The sequence below is a fragment of the Xiphophorus maculatus genome, chromosome 21 (genome assembly GCF_002775205.1).
Source record: "Xiphophorus maculatus strain JP 163 A chromosome 21, X_maculatus-5.0-male, whole genome shotgun sequence".
NCBI classification, from domain to species: domain Eukaryota; kingdom Metazoa; phylum Chordata; class Actinopteri; order Cyprinodontiformes; family Poeciliidae; genus Xiphophorus; species Xiphophorus maculatus.
The window spans coordinates 10,310,573-10,329,908 of record NC_036463.1 but is presented as its reverse complement, the minus strand read 5'-3'; the positions used below and the strand labels follow the sequence as shown (position 1 = coordinate 10,329,908).

At 40.5% G+C, this 19,336-nt stretch overlaps 1 protein-coding gene across 3 annotated transcripts in view; it reads left to right on the top strand.

The window, feature by feature from the left end:
* The first annotated feature begins 825 nt into the window (after nt 1-825).
* The window catches only part of zbtb47 (zinc finger and BTB domain containing 47), a 28,982-nt gene continuing 10,471 nt past the window's right edge, over nt 826-19,336 (top strand). Inside the window, exons 1-6 of one of the 3 annotated variants that reach the window (XM_023326239.1) lie at nt 826-1,185; nt 3,893-3,982; nt 15,725-17,080; nt 17,438-17,585; nt 18,198-18,313; nt 18,609-18,753. In XM_023326239.1, the coding sequence (XP_023182007.1) occupies nt 1,183-1,185; nt 3,893-3,982; nt 15,725-17,080; nt 17,438-17,585; nt 18,198-18,313; nt 18,609-18,753 (1,858 nt within the window). In that variant the 5' untranslated portion in view covers nt 826-1,182. Of the gene's footprint in view, nt 1,186-3,892; nt 3,983-14,310; nt 14,394-15,724; nt 17,081-17,437; nt 17,586-18,197; nt 18,314-18,608; nt 18,754-19,336 lie in introns of those variants that run through there. The other 2 variants (XM_014468364.2, XM_023326240.1) reach the window with 2 other exon arrangements.

Sequence of the window (19,336 nt, the reverse complement as noted above, 5' to 3'; positions counted from 1 at the left end):
TATGTGTCAGTCTTTGAAAACAAATACGGTAGAGCTCAGTGGTGACGGGGATGATCAGTTTTCGAAAGCATTTGCTGTACTTGGCCAATCTGTTTTTATTTAGTTTTTTTTTTAGTGCTACTGGCCTTTACTAAAGAAAGCAAGTAGGGTGGTTGGGTGGAGGGTGAGTTGGAACACATGCACCAAATGGCTCAGAACAACCACATCAATATCCCTTTTATGCTAGTTTCATTGTAAAAACAAACACCAACAGACTTTGTGGCTCAGTTGGCAGAGCAGGCGCACCATGTGTAGAGGCTGGTGCCTCTACACATAAATATATATATATATATATATATATATATATATATATATATATATATATATATATATATATATATATATATATATATATATATATATATATATATAATTTTTGCACCATTTTTGAATTCGATTCGGGGCGACCATAAAGTCAGTCCGAGGGCACAAATGGCCCTCGGACTCTCCTGCTCTAAGTCATCAAGTTAAGATAGATAAATACTTGGAATATAGCTGTATCTGTAATGGATCTAAATGATAATTTTACTGTCTTGAATATTTTTTTAATACGGATATGCGCATATATAGGGCGAAAAACTTGCAGTAAAAGGGCGCTTGTGCTGCAGTTGGACTTCCAGTGACTGCTGCCATGTGGGAAATGAGTGAACTCTCTGACCCCCGCACGTGTCTGCCCGCCACCTGACGTCACACTGTTGCAAGCAGGAGCGCAAAACACTGGGAAGCGCTCGCACCAGGCTTTGCGCCACACGGCCGCTGCGCGACCTTCGCATCCCGCCTTTTAAACATCAACCCGGACAGTGGAAGGAAAATGCGCCTCAACGTGAACTTCCTCTTGTCCCTCCGTTTAAAAACAGTACCGTGTCCCTTTAACAGCGTCTGACAAAAAGCCCATATGATCCCCGAGCTCCAATCACCAATTCCTTCTGCAAAAGCAGTCTCTGCATTTTTGTCTGTCTGAACGCCACAGCTACACTCTTGAGAGGGGGAAAGAGACAGAGGAAAGGGCAAGAAAATAAAATTAAAAAAAAAAAAAAAACTGCAGGAATGTGACAATCCAACGATCGTTTTCATGGCGACGGGGAAACCGCAGCGAAAGGAGTTATTCTGGGACTCCTTGGAGCCTCGAAGCGCTGGATCAAAATGGTAGGCTGCAGGCTGCATTTTTGTTTATTTTATGTCCCTTTTCTTCACCTCTGCAAGTTGAGTCACTCAGCGGGCCGATTGAACTTAACACACTTCATCATCGTGACGCCCCGTCAGGTTGTTGTTATCCGGGTGTTGCAGCGTTTGCAGAGAAGTTTGCAACTTGTGCACACAGGCTGGAGTTGGAAATCGAGGCTGCCCCTGAAGAGTGCAGCTGCTGCTACAAGAGCCACAGAGATGCGCGGAAGGAGTTAAATTCCTTCATCTCAGGGCGCTTCTGCAACAAACCTCGGGGTCGTGATGGGCGCACATGTTCAGAGGTCGGGGGAAAGTAAAGGGGGCACCTTTTTCTTTTTGTCTGAGCAGCACTTGTGCTTGAATGTTGTCAGGAAAAGACGTGCACGGAGAATCAGCTGAGTAGAGGAAGAAATGTCACTCCCCATGTTTTCAGAACTTAACCTGGTCGCAAATTCTACGCACAGGTGCATCTCTGTAAATTGCAGTAGCATGAAAAAGTGAATTTATTCCAGTAATTCAATTCAGAAACATTTATTTAATTACTGTTATATTCATTTTGATTAACCACATCTGAACCAGATGTCAGAAGTGTCTTTGCAGGGCAGAGGAGGAAAAGGACTGGACTATTTATTTTTACTAAATGTAAAGTTGCTGGTGTTGCTCTTGGTTCTATGGTATGTAGGTTACTTTATATAGAGAGATGTTTACATAATACAAATTTCACTTTTTGAATGTACTTTAAGAATGTTCTTTCAATGATATTTAGATTTATTGACTTGCACCTGTATATAAATGATTCAACAGAAATTTCTTTACGTCTTTACAAAGAAAGAGGAGGCCTTGAAGTACCTTTCATCTGCTGCTTAATATGATTCATTTTTACCACTTTACATCTGCTGTACCTGTAAAGAAGTATTGTTTTTAAGATTTACAGAGTTAGCAACTCAGATTCTTAGCATATTCATCATTCTTAAAGATTTAAAAACCTTCTAATAAGATGGTAAAGAAAGTGTTGGAGGAACCAACTTTTTCTTTAGCTGTTTTAGTTATAGATTAAAACAGCAAGTGGCTGCACACTGCCAGATAGCTTTCCGAAAGGATTGAAAACTATTGCAAGACAGACAGTTTGTGTATAAAAACAACACTAAATAAGTGCCATAAATACTATCCATATACCCAAGCGTACAGGAAGGAGCGTGGCTGCTCCGGAGTCTGATAGCGAAGCCAACGGTCCGCTCTGGCTCCGGGGTCATTTCAGGATGCCTCATTAGGAAAGCATGTGGAGCTGGATGCAGCGGTGGAGTAATCCCAGCGCATGCTCACATCTGGAGGCTTGGGTTAATATCTGGGTCAGGTCAGCCAGGTCAGCCCTGGTTCTCACTGGGTGGCTTCTGCCAGGAGCTAGGAGGAACAGGGAGTTTGCTTATTGCTCTGGGTTTCTTTTTTCTTCTTCTCTTTTTCTGTTGGAAAGACATGAGAGAGAAACCGCAGCGTGGTTGGTGTGAGTACAGTGATTGTTATCCCTCGCTGATATAAAGATAGTATATCTCTGATTGTTTTTGGTCCTAGATAAATGCTGCAAGTACTTTATGTACCTCAAACAGGGGATTGGTTTCATGTAAAGTCCCTGTTTCTCATTAGCCATAGGTTACATAACTAATGGTTGAATTACATGAGACCACGGAGGCTCTCAAACCAAACCAGATGGAGATGAGGACTACAGTAGTGGTGTAAAACCTCAAGGAGAGGCAAATAGAAAAGCTAAATGATGACAGAAAGAGGCACATTGTACAATATTGTAGAAAGATGCAAAGTTAAAATTGGGGAAAAAAAGAGGTGCTACAGAGCCATTGCAGAAAACAAAACAGGCATAAAATAACAGAAAACAAAATTTCAGAGGAATATTGAATGTGTGCAAATTGTTCTAAAACACAAACTTGCAACATGACGACCCATAAGGGTTAAAAAAAACAATGTCACAAAAAGTGACCTAAAACATCACCATGTCAACCGCAGACAACAGTAGAAAAAGTATATTTATATTTAAGGAAATGAAAGAAGGTGAAAGTTCTTCTGTATTTAGTTGGGTAATGTGACAAACTTGTCAGAATTTCTCTTCTTATTTGTTTTATTTTACACTAAAATGAATTTTGACATAATTTCTCCACGAAAGGAAAAAATCGGAGCTCTTAAAGCCGTTATTTTTCCTCATGACTGTACTTGCCCGTGTGTGTTAATCAGTCCGTGTTCTCATAGACTGTGATTGCTCAGTGGTAAACATCAGCACACGGAGCATGTGCAGGCATGGTAAATACACACTCCGTCTCTTTGGTTTCCATTTAACAGCCCCTAATGTCTTTTTAATAAGCACAAAATGTGAAACTAAGTACACCTCAAACATTTGTGAAACAACAGGGTGTTCTTTCTTTTTAGTATGATTGTGTTTACAGTATCAGCCATGTAGGTCGTCTCTTTTAAACAGGCCTGAATAGCTTTTAACTCACTATTCATGGCACTCCTGCCAAGCCATGGACTCGTCTGTCTCTGAGTGCAGGGGGATGAAACCAACATCAGTCTTTGTTAAACCGTTACAGTGCAGCCATTCCTGAGACCTGGCAACAAACGGCAGCAGGCATGCTCCTGTCCTGGTGGGAGATCGGTTTTCTGAGAAACTCTTACCTCCCTGTAGGTGCTGCAGATTTATGCCCCAGAGATTGGGAGCTGTGGACATCGCTACGCAGACAGCAAGGTCAAACACAAGGAGACACACATAGCTTACGTAAGGGTTCTTTTGTTCATGTTTCGTCAAATGACATAAGCTTGTTTTAAGGAGGTTACTTTGTTTTTTTACGCTAAGGAAAACACACATTGTTTTTACATGTGACCTTTTTTTTTTCTTTTCTTAAACTCTTGCCGTCCTGTGCGAGAGGCACGTGTCGGAAGGAGGAAAAAAAAGTTGCTGATTTTGACCAGAAACACTGAGCAATTTTGAATTGTTTCCTATATTGGGATTTCTTTCTTTGAAGAGGAGCATATAAAAATCTCAAAACTGAAGTAAATTTTTTGGTGACATGAGGAACCATAGTGATCGCTGCAAGGGACGTCGAAGGATAAAAACAAATACTTGTGTGGGATTTGGCATACATTTTACAAGATGATTGATAAAATTATCTAACATAAAATGCAATGACATGTTAACAGCACGTTTTCCAGGCACCAGAGACGATGATGCCATCAGTTGCTATTCTACCCTATTTGCTTTTGCTGCTCCTCTTTAGATCTTTGTCTTGCCGTACGACTGGAATGCAGGATGTGATTCTTGATTCTTATAATTAAAAGTAAGAGATGGTTTGAACTCTTTTCTCTTCATGGATAGACAGTCCAGACAGAGTCCTCTGAGATTTGGGGTCAAAGTTCAGAAATTTATTGAACTTTTAAGATGCTAATGAGCTGCTTGCAGTTATGAAAACAGTTTTCATTACATTTATTCTGTTGTTTTTCTACTATTCCTGATTTTTTTGGTTCTTATTTGCCCTCTAAGAATCTCCCCTATAGCTCAGAAAAATTAATCCAATTCTTTTTTGCTTAGTGTGTTTGAGATGATTCAAACTTTAGACCAGTGTCAAACATAAACCAGTAGAGAATCCACCTGACGTCTGCTTGTGTGAAACAAATACTGTACAAGAAAGCAGGCGGATTCAGAGAGCTCAGCACTCACCTAGCTGATTATAAGAAAACAAGAGAGCTGTGCAGTGAAGGAATGGAAAGCATAATCCATTTGCAAAGCAAAGCTAACAATTCTTGTGAAACAAAAACACAGATTGTTCCCTGGCAGCTAAATTTGAAATCAAAAACTATTCGAAACAAATTGAGAAGCCTGCACAAGATAAACATGCAGGATGAGGTCTAACAATAACAAAAAGAAAATATTGTAGAGTAAGCAATGATTGAAGTGGTATTCACCAATGAATTACAAACCTAGATTGAAGCCAGAACATGATGCTGGAGATTTGGTCTAGTACTGTTACTTGTCATGGTTCTGATGCAAATGTCTACTGTCTTAACTGATGATGCAAATTATTTATTTATCTGGATTTGACTGACACAATCTTATGGCAAATATTGCACTTGGCTTTTCTGTTAGTGTCATCAAAAATAATCAATCCATCAATCACTTGGAAAAGATTACTTGTAAAAATCTGTTTTTTTTCTGCCTTTTCACGTGAATAACAGAACTTGTGTGTTATGTAACTTATCTATTTTAAATAACAGCTTAGAATGTAAATCTGAGTAACTGAGAAAACAGGGCATTTTTTAATCTGGCACCATGATTTTGCTTTTTGCTCACTGGTTGTTGCTTTAGAAAGCCGATGCTCTTATTTTTTCTTCTCTGTCCTTTCTGACCTCATGAAATAAGTCAGCGGTATCCAAACTTACACACAGACACACGTTACTGACGGATTTGAGCGATTGCTCTGAAGAGGAGCTCTTCATTTCAAGATATGAAACAGATGATAAATATATTACAACATGTCTCAGTTGATGTCTGTTAGGACTGCCTGCACTCTATGCCTTCTGCAATTGTCTATGATAACCATCTTTATTGGTAGATGTTCACCTTTTGTGTGATTTGAGTTTTAAAAAAATTAACAGTTTTGAGTCAGGCTTGATTTTTGTTCACTGGGGCTATTCATACAGTGCCTTTCAAAAATATTCAAGTTACAACCAACCTTTGTATTTTACTTGGATTTTATGTGATAGACCAACTCAATCCCAGTTATAATTGTGAGATGGAAGAAAAACCATGTGTCAGAATGGTGCAGTCAAAGTCTAGACCTAACTCCAATCGAGAATCTGAGGCAAGTCTTGAAAATGAATAGTTAAGGACATTCTTCATCCACTCTGACTGAGCGTGACCTGCCATTATGCGAATCTGGTAAAAATGGGCAAAACTTATAAAGTAATTTCAAAGACTTGCAGCAGCGAAATGTCTACTCATAGGGGCTGAATACAAATGCAAGCCACATTTTTTCTATTTTTCCTTTTCATTTATTGTATTTCACAATCTTGCACCAGTTTGGAAAAGTCCAATAAAAGTACTTTGAGGTTTGTATTGTAACATGTCAAACTGTGATGGGATAATGAGTGCCTCTGCGAGGCACTTTATGTGTTTGGAGACACACATTAATCCCGGCAGGTTTTTACCGTCCTTGTTTGCTATTGCAAGTGGGTGTGTCGTGCAGGCTGCAGTGTGCTGGTTTGGGAACAGTGTGTTATGACTCCAGCACGGCAGTGTTGTGTGAAGCACTGTGGCGTGTGGAAGAGATGCCAGGCTGCACCACGGGCCCCTCTCTCTTGGCCAGGTTTCCTGACTCAGCGCTTCCTATACCAGACCACTGGCCCAGACACAGGCTTCCTGGCAGAGCATCAATGTGGACGCTCCTGTCCCGGTGCGCTATTCTCTAGCCCTTCTCAGCCTGCGTGGGGCTCCTTTTGATTATCTAGCTCGCTCATTATCTCAGCTGCCTGTTGATGCCTCCTTTCAACGTGGCTTTGCATTAAGCAACACTTGCTCACACACGCTGTCCTCAGCTTCATCCTACAGCATTTGGTTTGTTCAAAAGACACGCGTCCCCTGCGGCCAAACCTGTCCCACACATGCTGTCAAATGTTTCCATCACGGATGTTGTCCAACATGCTGCTCCTGCTGGGTTCTTGTCCTTATTTTTGCCTGTGTTCCCCCAATTTCATGCTCGGCTAAACTCGTATCACAGTTAGATTGGCTTGTCACCTGTGGTTGTATTAACATATAGATGGAAACGTGTTTTAAATCCAACAGTGTGAGGTGGTGGAGCTCCAACAAGGCGAGACTTGGCTGAGTCCAAATCTCCAGAATAGGATGGAGCAAAACCCACAGTGGGGAGTGATGGGAGATTGGATGTCAGGGATTAGCGCAGCAGGAATGCTGATAATATTGTCTTTATTAATTGCAGCCAGCAGTGAGTAATGTGGTTAGACAAGGAAAATATTTGAATAGACTGAAGGGTGTAAAATAATTAGCTCAAGTGGAGGAGAGGGGAAAAACCAGCAGCAAGTTGTGAAGTTTTGTTTTTTTTGTCCTTTATCTGATATGATTCTTCATTTCACCAGAAATAGTCTAATTTCATGTGCTTTAGCATCTTAGCTAATGAGTTTGGTGATCAAAACTATTATTTAGGTGTTTAAAGACCAGGATAAAATTCTGAACTTTCTGGTCAGTTTTACTGCATTCGTAAAAAGAAAAGGGTTTAAATATTGGCTTTCCGTGAGGTTCTAACAGTATGCTTATCTTCACTGAAGCACTTTGTTGTCATGGTTTCAACACAAGTATTTAAGATTACATAGTGGCTTCCATTTGAAAATACTTTGCAGTGCGCATTTTAAAACTAAAATGGCTTAATAAACTCCTGAGAAAAAACCTTTTTGGAATCGTTTTCCGAATGACATGCAAATGCTGAAAACATTAAGAGTCCTTCGCAAACTAACTAGAAAGTTTCCCTCCTCACCACTCTTGTTTAGCCAAACCAGACAGCAGCTGAGGAGTGAGGCATGAATCAGAGTTCACGTCTTTGAACATTCAGGTCTACAACAGTCAGCAAGCAAGGAGCTGCTCCGATGAGCACACAGAGGACGCCGCATCAGTCGTTACTCTGATGACTTTTTAATGACTGTCTGATTGGACTCCATCATGAATGACGTGCCCTTGTCCCCTTTTGTTTGCTTTGTGATCTACTTCCTTCCAAGTCGAAGCGCTCTGATGTAACTGTGAGCCCAAAAACTCGTTGCTGTAAACTGTTACTGTCCCGCACAGAGAGTTTGCAGCCAGAGCCGTCATAGTTCCGTTCTGAAATCCCCTCATGATGACTAAGGGATATTCATCTGTGTGCGTAGAGGCGGGCACTGCTCCCCTGCCATCTCTGTGTACCACCAAGCGAGATGAGGCCTGACACGATGCCCGCTCTCCTTCCTCTGGGTGTCAGTCATGTCAGGCCATGCCGGAGAGCGCGCTGAGAGTAGGGCTGCTGAGCGTGCTCTTTGAAGGGCTCTCTGGGTCAAAGCAGCAAGTAACGTCAGCCTTCCTTATTCATAGAATACATGTCTGCATTTTGCTGGTTGAACGTATTTGTGAATGTGTAAGATGGTTTATCGAGCTTGCTGGGGATTTGAGGAGGTCAGTGTGAGTTGAGTTGTGCTGCAAATTGATTGCAGTTTGAAAGACCGTGTGCTCTGTAAAGATGTGAAGGCACAACATTTATTTTTAACCCATGAAGTTCCTGTTAAAATGTCACTATAAGCCCTAACAACCTGACAACAATCTCATAAAACTACAGCTGCAACAATTTGAAGTAGACACTTTGAGCCCTCTTTTCCCAGCACTTTATTTAGCATTTAGCATTTATTGCTAAATAAGGTATTTAGCATTATTGCTAAATGCCTTATTGAAGCATTTAGTATTTCCAACTGGAAATAGCACCCTCCATAAAAGAGATTAGCTATTTGTATGATTTACACAGTATTAACTCCAAACAAGAGTCTCTGTATTTATTCCTTAGAAGTTGGAATTGAGATTTCTAAAAGGTAGCCATCTTTTTCACATTAAAAACTCAAAGGATCAAACAAGGCCATTTAGTTTAACCATGCTGAGACTTCCTGTTTTCTGCTTGAGTCTCGCTCTCCAAATAGCAGCCTGATTGAACCGCACATATGCATCTGCAGAAAATAGAGTTTAAATAACTTCTTGGAACCTTTCATGTTTCCTCTGACTTCATCTTTACAGCGTACTTTGGAACATGTGAAACTTGTGCCTGTCTCTAACGAATGCACTCTAACGTTTGTTTGTGTTGGTTAAATGAATTACAGTGTGGTCAGATCTTCAGCGTTTTGCATATTCTTGCCCATTTGATATTAGTAAATTTAAGGTCTATAAAATGTCTGCGAAACTGTATGGAAGTTGCCAAAAGCTGGGAACTATTTGCAGCTTTCCCAATTATTTTCTAAAAACACATACCATCTACTGTGCGAACACAGAATTAAGCAGATTTAACACTTAGCTCATTCTGCGCTGCATTCACTTACACTTGGTCATTTGATATTTACCCATTTAATCACAATAGTTTTATATGCCATATGTGTTTGGATTCCACAGTGCATTAACGTCCCAGCCCTAATTTAGAAACATTTTTAACCTTCTGAACATTGATAATGTGTTTTTTTTTTAAATTTGTGGTCATATCAAATTATGAATCCTAAAAGTTCTGTGCTTAAGGCAGCTTTATGCAAAATTATATTTGTTTGACCACCTAGCAATTCACATGTAATTTGAAACAACATATAGAGCTTTTGAGTAAAGATCACACCAAGGCGGGTTCTGTTTGAGGAGGCAGAGTTCAGTCGGTATAGTGTGTGTGCAGGCAGAGAAAGCTTTAACCCCCTGCAATGCCTTATCTCAGAGATTTCCTCCTGCCTGAGTACAACCTGCCCTCCCTCGCACTATTGATGCGTTCATGACTCTGACATTGGCCTTTACTACTGGCTCAGCAAGCAAATGAGATAAACTGGCTGGATGCTGCTTGTTTGTTATATCTTTTGGTTTGTGCAGGAAGAAGATGTTAAAACGAATAATTCATAAAGATTAAGGTACTATCTGTTAAATAGCAACAGCAGAGACCTCACACAGACTGTTGTTTGGATTTGGACACCAGAGTTGGGAGTCGTAAATCCACCTGGGCCCAGACCTGGACTGGGCCCAACAAACGGCCCTGGCGCTTTTGGCCATGGCGGCCCACCATGATTGTTTATACGACACGTGAAGGCACACCACATATAAGACTATATATGTGCCGATTGTGTTGTTTGAAAGGTTAAAATAAATCATAGCAGCCTGCAAAGAAAAGAGTAGCCATGTAAAAAAAAAGGATACTAACACAACTCAGTATTATTTGAAAACAAAAGCTGTGAAGGTAATATTCTCTATCACACACATCTGTACACAAATGACAAACGCACTCCTTATGAATGCTTCAAGTCTGACTGAACAAAATAACTCTTGTACTTTCTATGTTAAGTATTTTAGCTACAATTTCCCTAGACAATAGTGAAGATGTGTGTTGAATCTATTTTTAGAATTTTTAATTATATTAGTTCTAACTTTCTTCATTTTCTTAGTTTTTCACATTTTCTCTTTTAATTTACTATTATTACTGTTATTAGGTTAGCTCAAATGACAAAATCTGAGAAGTTTAGTCCAAGGAGAGTGGAGTGGCTCAGAGATTTAATTAGATTAGCTCAATGTCCTTCAAGAAAATAAACCAATCTGCTGTAATGACTGACAAAAATTGTTTATTACGCTTTTATGGTTAATATACGGCCGCCCCAGGCCAGCCTATAGATGTGAGTTAGCCCCACGAGTATTGGCTGCTGTGCCAGGTGACCAGTCAACCCCTCCTTGAGCCCCCTGGTGCAAGGTGTGGGAGAAAAGTGGCCTTCCCAGTAGTGAAATTAACAAGAGGAGCTTCATTCTCACACTCTGGATCAGGTCCAGTCGATCCGAGACCGTGCCAGAGTCAAACCATCCATCCTGACTTGGCTGATCCAGCAGAGGTTTCCACATGGTGCTTTTAATCACTTTGACTGACACGCTCACTGTGGGTTCTTCTTGCACTTTGGTGTCAAAGTAACATCTGAAGGTAACGAGTGCAGCAGTAAATTAACTACAACATGATAAGTTCTCTTTTTTTTGCCCTCTCTCTTAAGTAATGCAGGCTCCACTCAGGCAGAGCTGTAATTTTGTGCATCATCCATCGCAGCTGCAACCCAACTGGATTAAACATGAAGTGCCAGAAGAGTCAGAAACTTAAGCTTTCAATCAAATGAGTCTTGTCATATCTTATGCACTTCATTAGCATTCTGGAATATTTTTTGTCTTTAGAATCTGGCTATATTTGACAAGTGGCACGTACCTGCATAAAGTGCTTTGACCTTGAATGTTGCAGCTTTTAAACGAAAGGCTTGAAATGAATTAAAAGGACTTCTGCCTCTCAGTGGTTAAATTTATTAGACTGCAGAGCTTCTATCTTTCCAATTAAGTTATTTGAATTTGAAAATATGCATGGCAGCACATGCATGCAAACATCTATGTCAGTGCATTGACTTTATAATCTTAGTTAACTTCTTCAGCATTTTTTTTCATACAGATTTATGACTAATGTCTGAAAATATTTTAAATTAAGGCCTTTATTATAAAAAGAAAAAATTATCATGTTTTTCTCGCAAATTTGCACATTTTTGACTTCAGAGAATAATATCCACGTTTTTTCTTGTACGTATGGAAATCCTTTCAAAATTTCAGAATTTTTGGCAAACATTTATTGTGGTATTAAAGTAGTCCATGGCCAAATGCTTGTTTTTTCTTTTCTCTTCAAAGTATTTGATTGTTGGCAGAGGATCGAGATACACAACATTTTGACCACAAAGCAGATTACCAGCCCTACTTCCTCAAAATGTTTGAATGCATAAAGTGCAGGAAAATGCTAAGCTTCTAGCTTGTGTTGCTCCTAGTTGTTAGCAACAATTTGAATCCTTATTTTCTAATTTGCAACTAGAAAAAGAAAGTTGAATGCAGTGATGTTTACTGATCAGAGCTCAGATTTCCAAGGAAATGAACAAAAATCTGTTCCTAATATGTATATCTTGTGACGTCCACTCTGCTAGTCCATAATGGACTTCCAGGTTCATTCTGTCCAACCTTCACAGACCAAGATTAAACAAAAACACCTGGTGAGATGCGACTGCATCTGAAATGAAGTTAGTGTGAATGTGTGCTCATGTCAGCATGCTCTCAGCAGCTCGATCATCATGATGCAGACAAGCATGTCGAGCCCTCACCAAGTGAGAGATTAAGCATTTGTAACCTTTTTATTGCACAAGATGATTTCATATTCAGGATTTCTTTGCCATACAACAACTCTCCCTTTTAATAAATCACATCCCTAGGATTAAAATGTCCTGCATCAAAGTGAAGAATGATTTTATGGGACTTAACTGTGTCAGCTTCGAAAGCTGCTTTGTGAAACGGGCCCTTTGAGGCCCTTACAGTGCAGGGGAATCCTGTCACATTGCTGTCTTGGACCAGTGATGAAATAATCTGTGATTGAACTGTGAGTGGGATGCTTTGATTGAAGCCAGTATAATTGTCGCCCTGTGTCGGGGTGCACGGGTAATCTCCGTTACTGAGTTTGTCTCAGGTCGAGCCACGCATGAATAATGTAGAGCGAGGCATCTGACTGAGAGGCTGGTTAAAGGAGGCGCTCCTCTGATGATGGCAAACAAGCTCTCTGACATTTCTGAGGGAAGCAGAAGGAGAAAGAAGAGGAGATGGACAGAGAGAGATCATGGGAGTTGGATTAGAGTTTATGCTCAATTTGTTTGGTTACAGTATGATGAGACATGATAGTTGTTTCCTGCTGAATTAGGCTCTTATAAAGCATCCATCTGTTTGAAACTAAGTTCATTATAAAATGACCAAAATCCCTTTGTCATTCGGGAACCTATTGATTATTACTCAGACCATCTGTGTTTGAATGTTTTTGTTGCAAACAAAAAGCAGTGCAGCGATTTTTGTTTATGGATGAATCTGTGATGGAATCCTTTTGTTTTTTGGGGGTTTTTTTTGTAGATCTGTGTAAAACTTGCTGGTTTGAATTTCTGTGCTGATTATTTGTTTTCATTGCTGACCATCTGACACTAAAACTGATCTTAAGTCTGACTTCAGTTACACATTGGATAACGCTAGCCTGAGCTTGACACATTTAAAAACATTTGGTTCACACAGTTTTTTGTAAAACTAATAATTCCTTTTGTATTTTTGACGTTACGGTGCCTGGCCTTTGTATTTTCTGTAAGATTTGTTCCTATCATGATTTGCTCTTCTACATAGCGACAGATTAAAATTTAAGTTTTTGTTCTGAGGTTACTTTGCTTTTTTTCCCTATTTGCTTTCGGATGAAATATGAGGAGACATTTCTAACGGTTTCTTTTTAATTTTTGATGGTTCAACTTTTCACTGTGGTGTTGGATTCTTATGACATAAAATTGTAGTGAAATAACCGCTTTTCCACACAATAGGTTGTGAACAGTTTTGTGTTGAATTTTAAATTCATTTTGTGTAAATCAAGTTGACTGACTATATGAAAAGACGTGTGAATAGAAGATTAATCTTAGCCATATAAATATAAGGTGATGTGAATAAAACTGTCTGAAAAGCACTCAAAATCTGAATCTGTTGGACCAGTTAGATTATTATATTAAACAAAAGTAGAAATATTTTGGATTAAAAATTTTTCGTTTTTTGGACTGACAAAAAATTGGTGGCATCTTCCTTTCCCAATCAGCTTAAAGAAATAAAATCCAACAATTTTGGTTTTTTTAAACATTTATACTCAACTTCCAATCCAGGCCTTCAGCTTGGTTGCTTTGGTTTTTAAATCCCTGAAGATAGACCAGGTCATTATTGACTTTGGAGTGAAACCTCCACTTTAAAATTTACAACTGTGGCATTTTACCCTCCGGCAATGTCTGAAGCCTTGTGCTGAGAGAGATATCCCAATCTTTGTTCCTCTCATTCTGAGTTCAATTTAACAGTTCAGAACTATGAATAAATCTAAAACTACATAATTGAATTCCTCGAATGGAGCGGATTCTCAAGGTTAGGAGAGAATGCAAATCTATTTCTCAGCCTGAACAATGACAACGAAGCATCATAAATCCTAAAGAGGAAAATATGTGATGAAAAATGGTGCAAAGAACAGAAAACGGCACATTTCATCCCCATCCAGAATTGAATCTGCTACATAGAAGTTTGTTATTGTTTTAAGTTAATGTCATTATGTCATGGTAATTTAGCTGGATCATTTGCAGCATTTAGTGTAAGCAAAGTTCGAATCAGCGCATTTTAAATTACTCCTGAATCCTAATATCTATTTGTTTAGAGGATTAGCAAGTATTTATTCAACAATGTTTCCCTAATTATTTCTCCTGACATGTTTTGTTGTGTGCATGATTCGTCTTCCCTTGGGGAGAGTGTACCGAGTGGGTGTGCTGCTGGAGCCGACTAATAGGAGGAGGAATGGCATTGAATACCAATTCACAGGCCGGTCAGTCCTTGCAGAGAGACCAGACACTGTGTTTTTGTCTGGTGTGTGTGGGTTTGGTGGAAGATTGGACATCCCATGTGTGTGCCGTGTTCGTGTGTGTGCGCGGCCGCCTGCACTCTGTTTGCTTGCTGCTGTGTCCTCAGTCACATCCCGTCTGGATCGAAACCCTGCCCTTCCTGTGCTAAAATAAACCCACCTTGGGATGTCGAGGACCTTGCACTGAGTGCTGATTGTTACACCTTTGATTTCTCCCCGACGTGGGTCACACTCTGCTTGCAGCCCTACACTTTAAAGCATGCACAGAAACTGGCATGAGAGTTTATTTTAGCAACATTTACTTAATTATTTGATTTCACTTTTTGGATCACAGGAATTGACAGAGTTTTACTGTTCTTGTTCATTTCCTTTTGTCTTCATGCTTTCCTATCAATTTTAGTTTGCACATAATTTATTGCCTATTGATTTATTGCTCTTCTGATTTTGTGGTAAACAGGAAAACACCTAAAAAAGCACTAAAGAAAAAACTTTAGACAATATAAATTTATTACATACAGCTTTTAAAAATAACTCCCTTTCCTATAAACGGCCCTAATCAGAGAAACTCAATGGCTGAAATATTACTTATATGAGATGTTGTACTTTTAAAAATTAACGAATTAATTATGTGTGGCTTCATACTGAATTTTTTTGTTGTACTGTATTTTGAGTTGGGAGATTTTATTACCAGAAATGTAGCAAAAAAATGAAGCAAACATTTCAAAATTTCTGCTTGGACCAATGGCTAAGTTGTAATTACAAAAATTAATAGGCATATTTTTAGACTTGGGTTATAGTCTGCAAATATGTTTCACTCTTAACTGTTTTTGCTCCAACACACAAACACACACACACACGCCCACCCCCACACACAGGTTCAGTTTGGTCAATTATATTCTGAGCAATTTATCTGCTGGAAATTTAAGCTAAATTAAGAGACACCAGCTCACCTAACATGCGTGTTTTGGGCAGGACGAGGTGTACCCAGAGACTCTAAGCCATGCAGAAACATTCTAGGTCATAGAATGTTTCTGCCTTGAGGAAACATTCAAGGCAGAAACATTGTCATGAAAACTAGGACCTTCTTACTTCAAGGCAACAATTGTAACTACTCACACTTCTTAAACAACCTTTAATTTAATTTAGTAAGTTGCAATGGGCAAAAGCATGAATCATATAAGACAGTGATTCTTAAAGAACAGAGCTGGGAATCCATAGTTTTGTCTTTTTTTTCTGTCACATAAATTCCTTTTATGTGAATTATGAAGAACTCTTTGTCTCTATTTTGGTTTCAGCTCATAGTGGAGAAGACCACAGACTTCCCCTCTGCTGAGTTCTCTCTGGTGGAGGATGTGGCTCTGCACTTCACCTGTTTGATGGACAGGCTGAATGAGCAGCGCCTCTTCCAGCCTGACCTCTGTGACGTGGACATCGTGTTGGTGCGCCAGCGCAGCACCTTTCCTGCCCACAAGGGAGTACTGGCAGCCTACAGCCCCTTCTTCCACTCTCTTTTCGCCCAAAGCAAACAGCTGCGGCGCGTGGATCTGTCCCTGGATGCCCTGACCTCTCAGGGCCTCCAGCAGATCCTCAACTTCATTTACACCTCCAAGCTGCTGGTGAGCAGCAGCACCGTCCGTGACGTGTTGAACGCTGCCACTGTGCTTCAGATGAGCGACATTGCGGTGTCCTGTCGAGATCTCCTCAGCAGCCACTCGCTGAGAGCCACCTGCAGAGAGATGGCCAATCAGGAAGGGTTCTCTCCAGCTGAGATGCCTCCCTGCCAGCTGTACCGGGAGATCAAACAGGAGTCTGAGCTTGGCAGGGTTTACACGAGAGAAGGCAGCAGCCCGTTCTCCATCAGAGTGGAGGAGGTGGGAAAGATGGCTGCCCAGACAAAGCAGTACTACCAGGAAGAGGATGGTCCAGGTGGCGGAGCCAGCACGGGTGTGGCCACTCTCTGTAAAGTGGAGGGCAGCGGAGAGGAGTCAAAACCAGCCGATGGTCACACCTCCTTCAACAGGGATCAGATCATTGTTGAAGTTAACCTCAACAACCAGACCCTGAACGTCTCAAAGGGATCTGATGGAAAATCTTCCACAATCACAGAACCCATGTTTGGCCGTTGTCACGAAAACGAGAGAGACTCTGAGGGTGACGAGGACGATGAGATGGAGAATGGTGACGGACATGAAGAGGAGGGCGATGAAGATCTAAAGAGGACAGACATACTGGGGCATACCAGTGGAGAGGAAGATGAGGAGGATGAGGAGGAGGAGGAGAACACCCTAAACATTCCTGGACTGGAGCAGCCCACCGTAATGGATCGACCTCGCCGGGGAACCAGAGCCTTAGCCGTGGTGGGCACCACTGCTATGCGTCAGACGCTCGCAGAGGCCACCTTGACCAATCAGCGCCAGGGCGGGAAGAAGGCACTGGATGCAGAGGGCCTAGGTCAGAAGGTCAGGCTGGAGGAAAAGCAACACTTCCCGTGTAAAAAATGCCCTCGCATCTTCAACAACCGCTGGTACCTGGAGAAGCACATGAATGTCACGCACAACCGCATGCAGATCTGCAACAACTGTGGGAAGCGCTTCCTGTTGGAGAGTGAGCTGCTGCTGCACCAACAGACGGACTGTGAGCGGAGCATCCAGGTATGAACTGTTTACGCTCTCAGCTTTCAGAGTTCAGATTACGGGGAAGTGGAAGGAAAGGCAGAACTGGCTTTCAAAGTTATTTGCAAAATTCTGAAAATGTGGCATTTACTCATATTCAACCATCTGTGCCAGTACTTTGTGTAACCACCTCTGCTGCCATTACAGTTGCAAGTCTTTTTGTGTTTGATCGAGACAGAGCAATGTTTATTTTTGCAAAATGGAGAGTGTCTGTGAACATAAATTTTCAAGCCTTCTAACAAATTCTTGGTTAGGCTTTTAACCCCTCAAACATGTCAAACCCTAATAAACCCAGTAATCACAACATCTCCTCTTCTTCGCTGTGTGCTTTGAAAGTGTGTGACCTGTGGAAAGGCTTTCAAGAAGCTGTGGTCGCTGCACGAGCACAACAAGATTGTCCACGGCTACGCGGAGAAGAAGTTCTCATGTGAGATCTGCGAGAAGAAATTTTACACCATGGCTCACGTCAGGAAGCACATGGTCGGTGAGTGACACTGCCATCAACTATCTCCTTGGGTCACTTCGTTCCCTTGTGTACTTTGGGCTTCCTCCTCTACAGCTTTTTAATTGTTAAGCAGGATTTGTTTTGGGTGTTGCTTTCCTTTTCCACTTTTTCTGAAGGATAAGCATCTTACTTTCCCAGACTGCTTGTGTATATCCATCCAAGAATATCTTGCATATATTATCTGTTGTTCATACTTACAGTGCCTGTAAAACGTATGCACTCCTTGGATGTTTTAACAAATTAGTTATGGTTAACAGATTTTTGATTTTAAAAAAAAATAAAAATAAATAATCCTACTATTTCATAGTTAAAGCAACAACTGATTTCTACCAAAATGATGACAATTAAATATAAAACATAACATTAGAGTTTGTATAAAAGTCACCCCGTTGAAGTCAGACTTTTATAGATTCACCTTTAGTGTAGAGTCTGTGAGTAGGTCTGAATCAGACTTGCACTTCTGGATGGTGAAGTTTTACTCACTTTTTCCATCCAAAACCGTTTGATCTCTGTCAAGTGTAGCCACAAATTCTCTATCGCATTGAGGTCTGGGTGTGTTTTTAATGTTTGTGTATTTCGTTGTTTATGTAGCCCATACGAAGGACATGCCGTTTACCTGTGAAACGTGTGGAAAGTCGTTCAAGCGCAGCATGTCCCTGAAGGTCCACTCTCTGCAGCACTCAGGAGAGAAACCCTTCAAGTGTGAGGTTTGAGATCCCCTTTTCAGTGCTGTCGGAGTTTTAAGAGTATCAAGAAATGACTATGGTGGTGAAATCCAGCTTTTCTAGCCTTTTATCACAGTTCCCTTAATACAAAAAGAATCCCAGTTATTGCAGCTTTTGTCTTTGTTGCATGTCTGTTCTATTAAAAATCCTATGTTACAATAGTCCATCAAAACAGCCTCTAATCTGTTGTTGACCATGTTGGTTTGACTGAGCACTGCCTCCTCCAGAAGTGATTTTTAGAAGATTGATCAAGTGTGTCCACTGTGTGTCATTTCAGAGCTGCAGCGAGCGCTTCCAGTACAAATACCAGCTGCGTTCACACATGAGCATCCACATTGGACACAAGCAGTTTATGTGTCAGTGGTGCGGAAAGGACTTCAACATGAAGCAATACTTTGACGAGCATATGAAGACGCACACTGGTAAGTCACCTTTGCCACACTTTTAAAGTTTTTATTGTATGTGTTGCAGAGTTATTTCATAGTTTAGGGAAGAATTACATATATACTCCTTTCAACAATTGTCAGTTTTTCTCATATTTTATGTATGTATAGTTAGTTTTCCTCTACATATACCATTCGTATGTTGTCCAAAAACTCTAATTTTGTTTTTCTTCTCTTCCTGGTTAGTCCCCTACGTGGCTTGCGGGAAGCTGTAGACAGGATTTTTTATGACGTTTTTTTCTGTATTGGCTGTCCTCATGCCGCTAATCCATAAAGAGCAGATTGGTGTAGTTTATTCCTAATATGTGTCCTGTCGCCAGATTCTCAGAGCTGTGAATCTCAGCCACTCCTCCAGTTACCATGAATCTCCTTGTTGCTTCTCTGATTTGTGTTCAATTTAAATCCTAATGAAATATGTTGAAAGTTGTAGATGTGGCAAAATGTTTATCAAAACCTTTGCAAGCCACAATAGAAACACACTTAACAGTAAATACCAATCTTGAATAAAAGGCGGGGGGTAAATAACCCTTTCTAATTAGACTCATTGGACATTTCTTCAAGT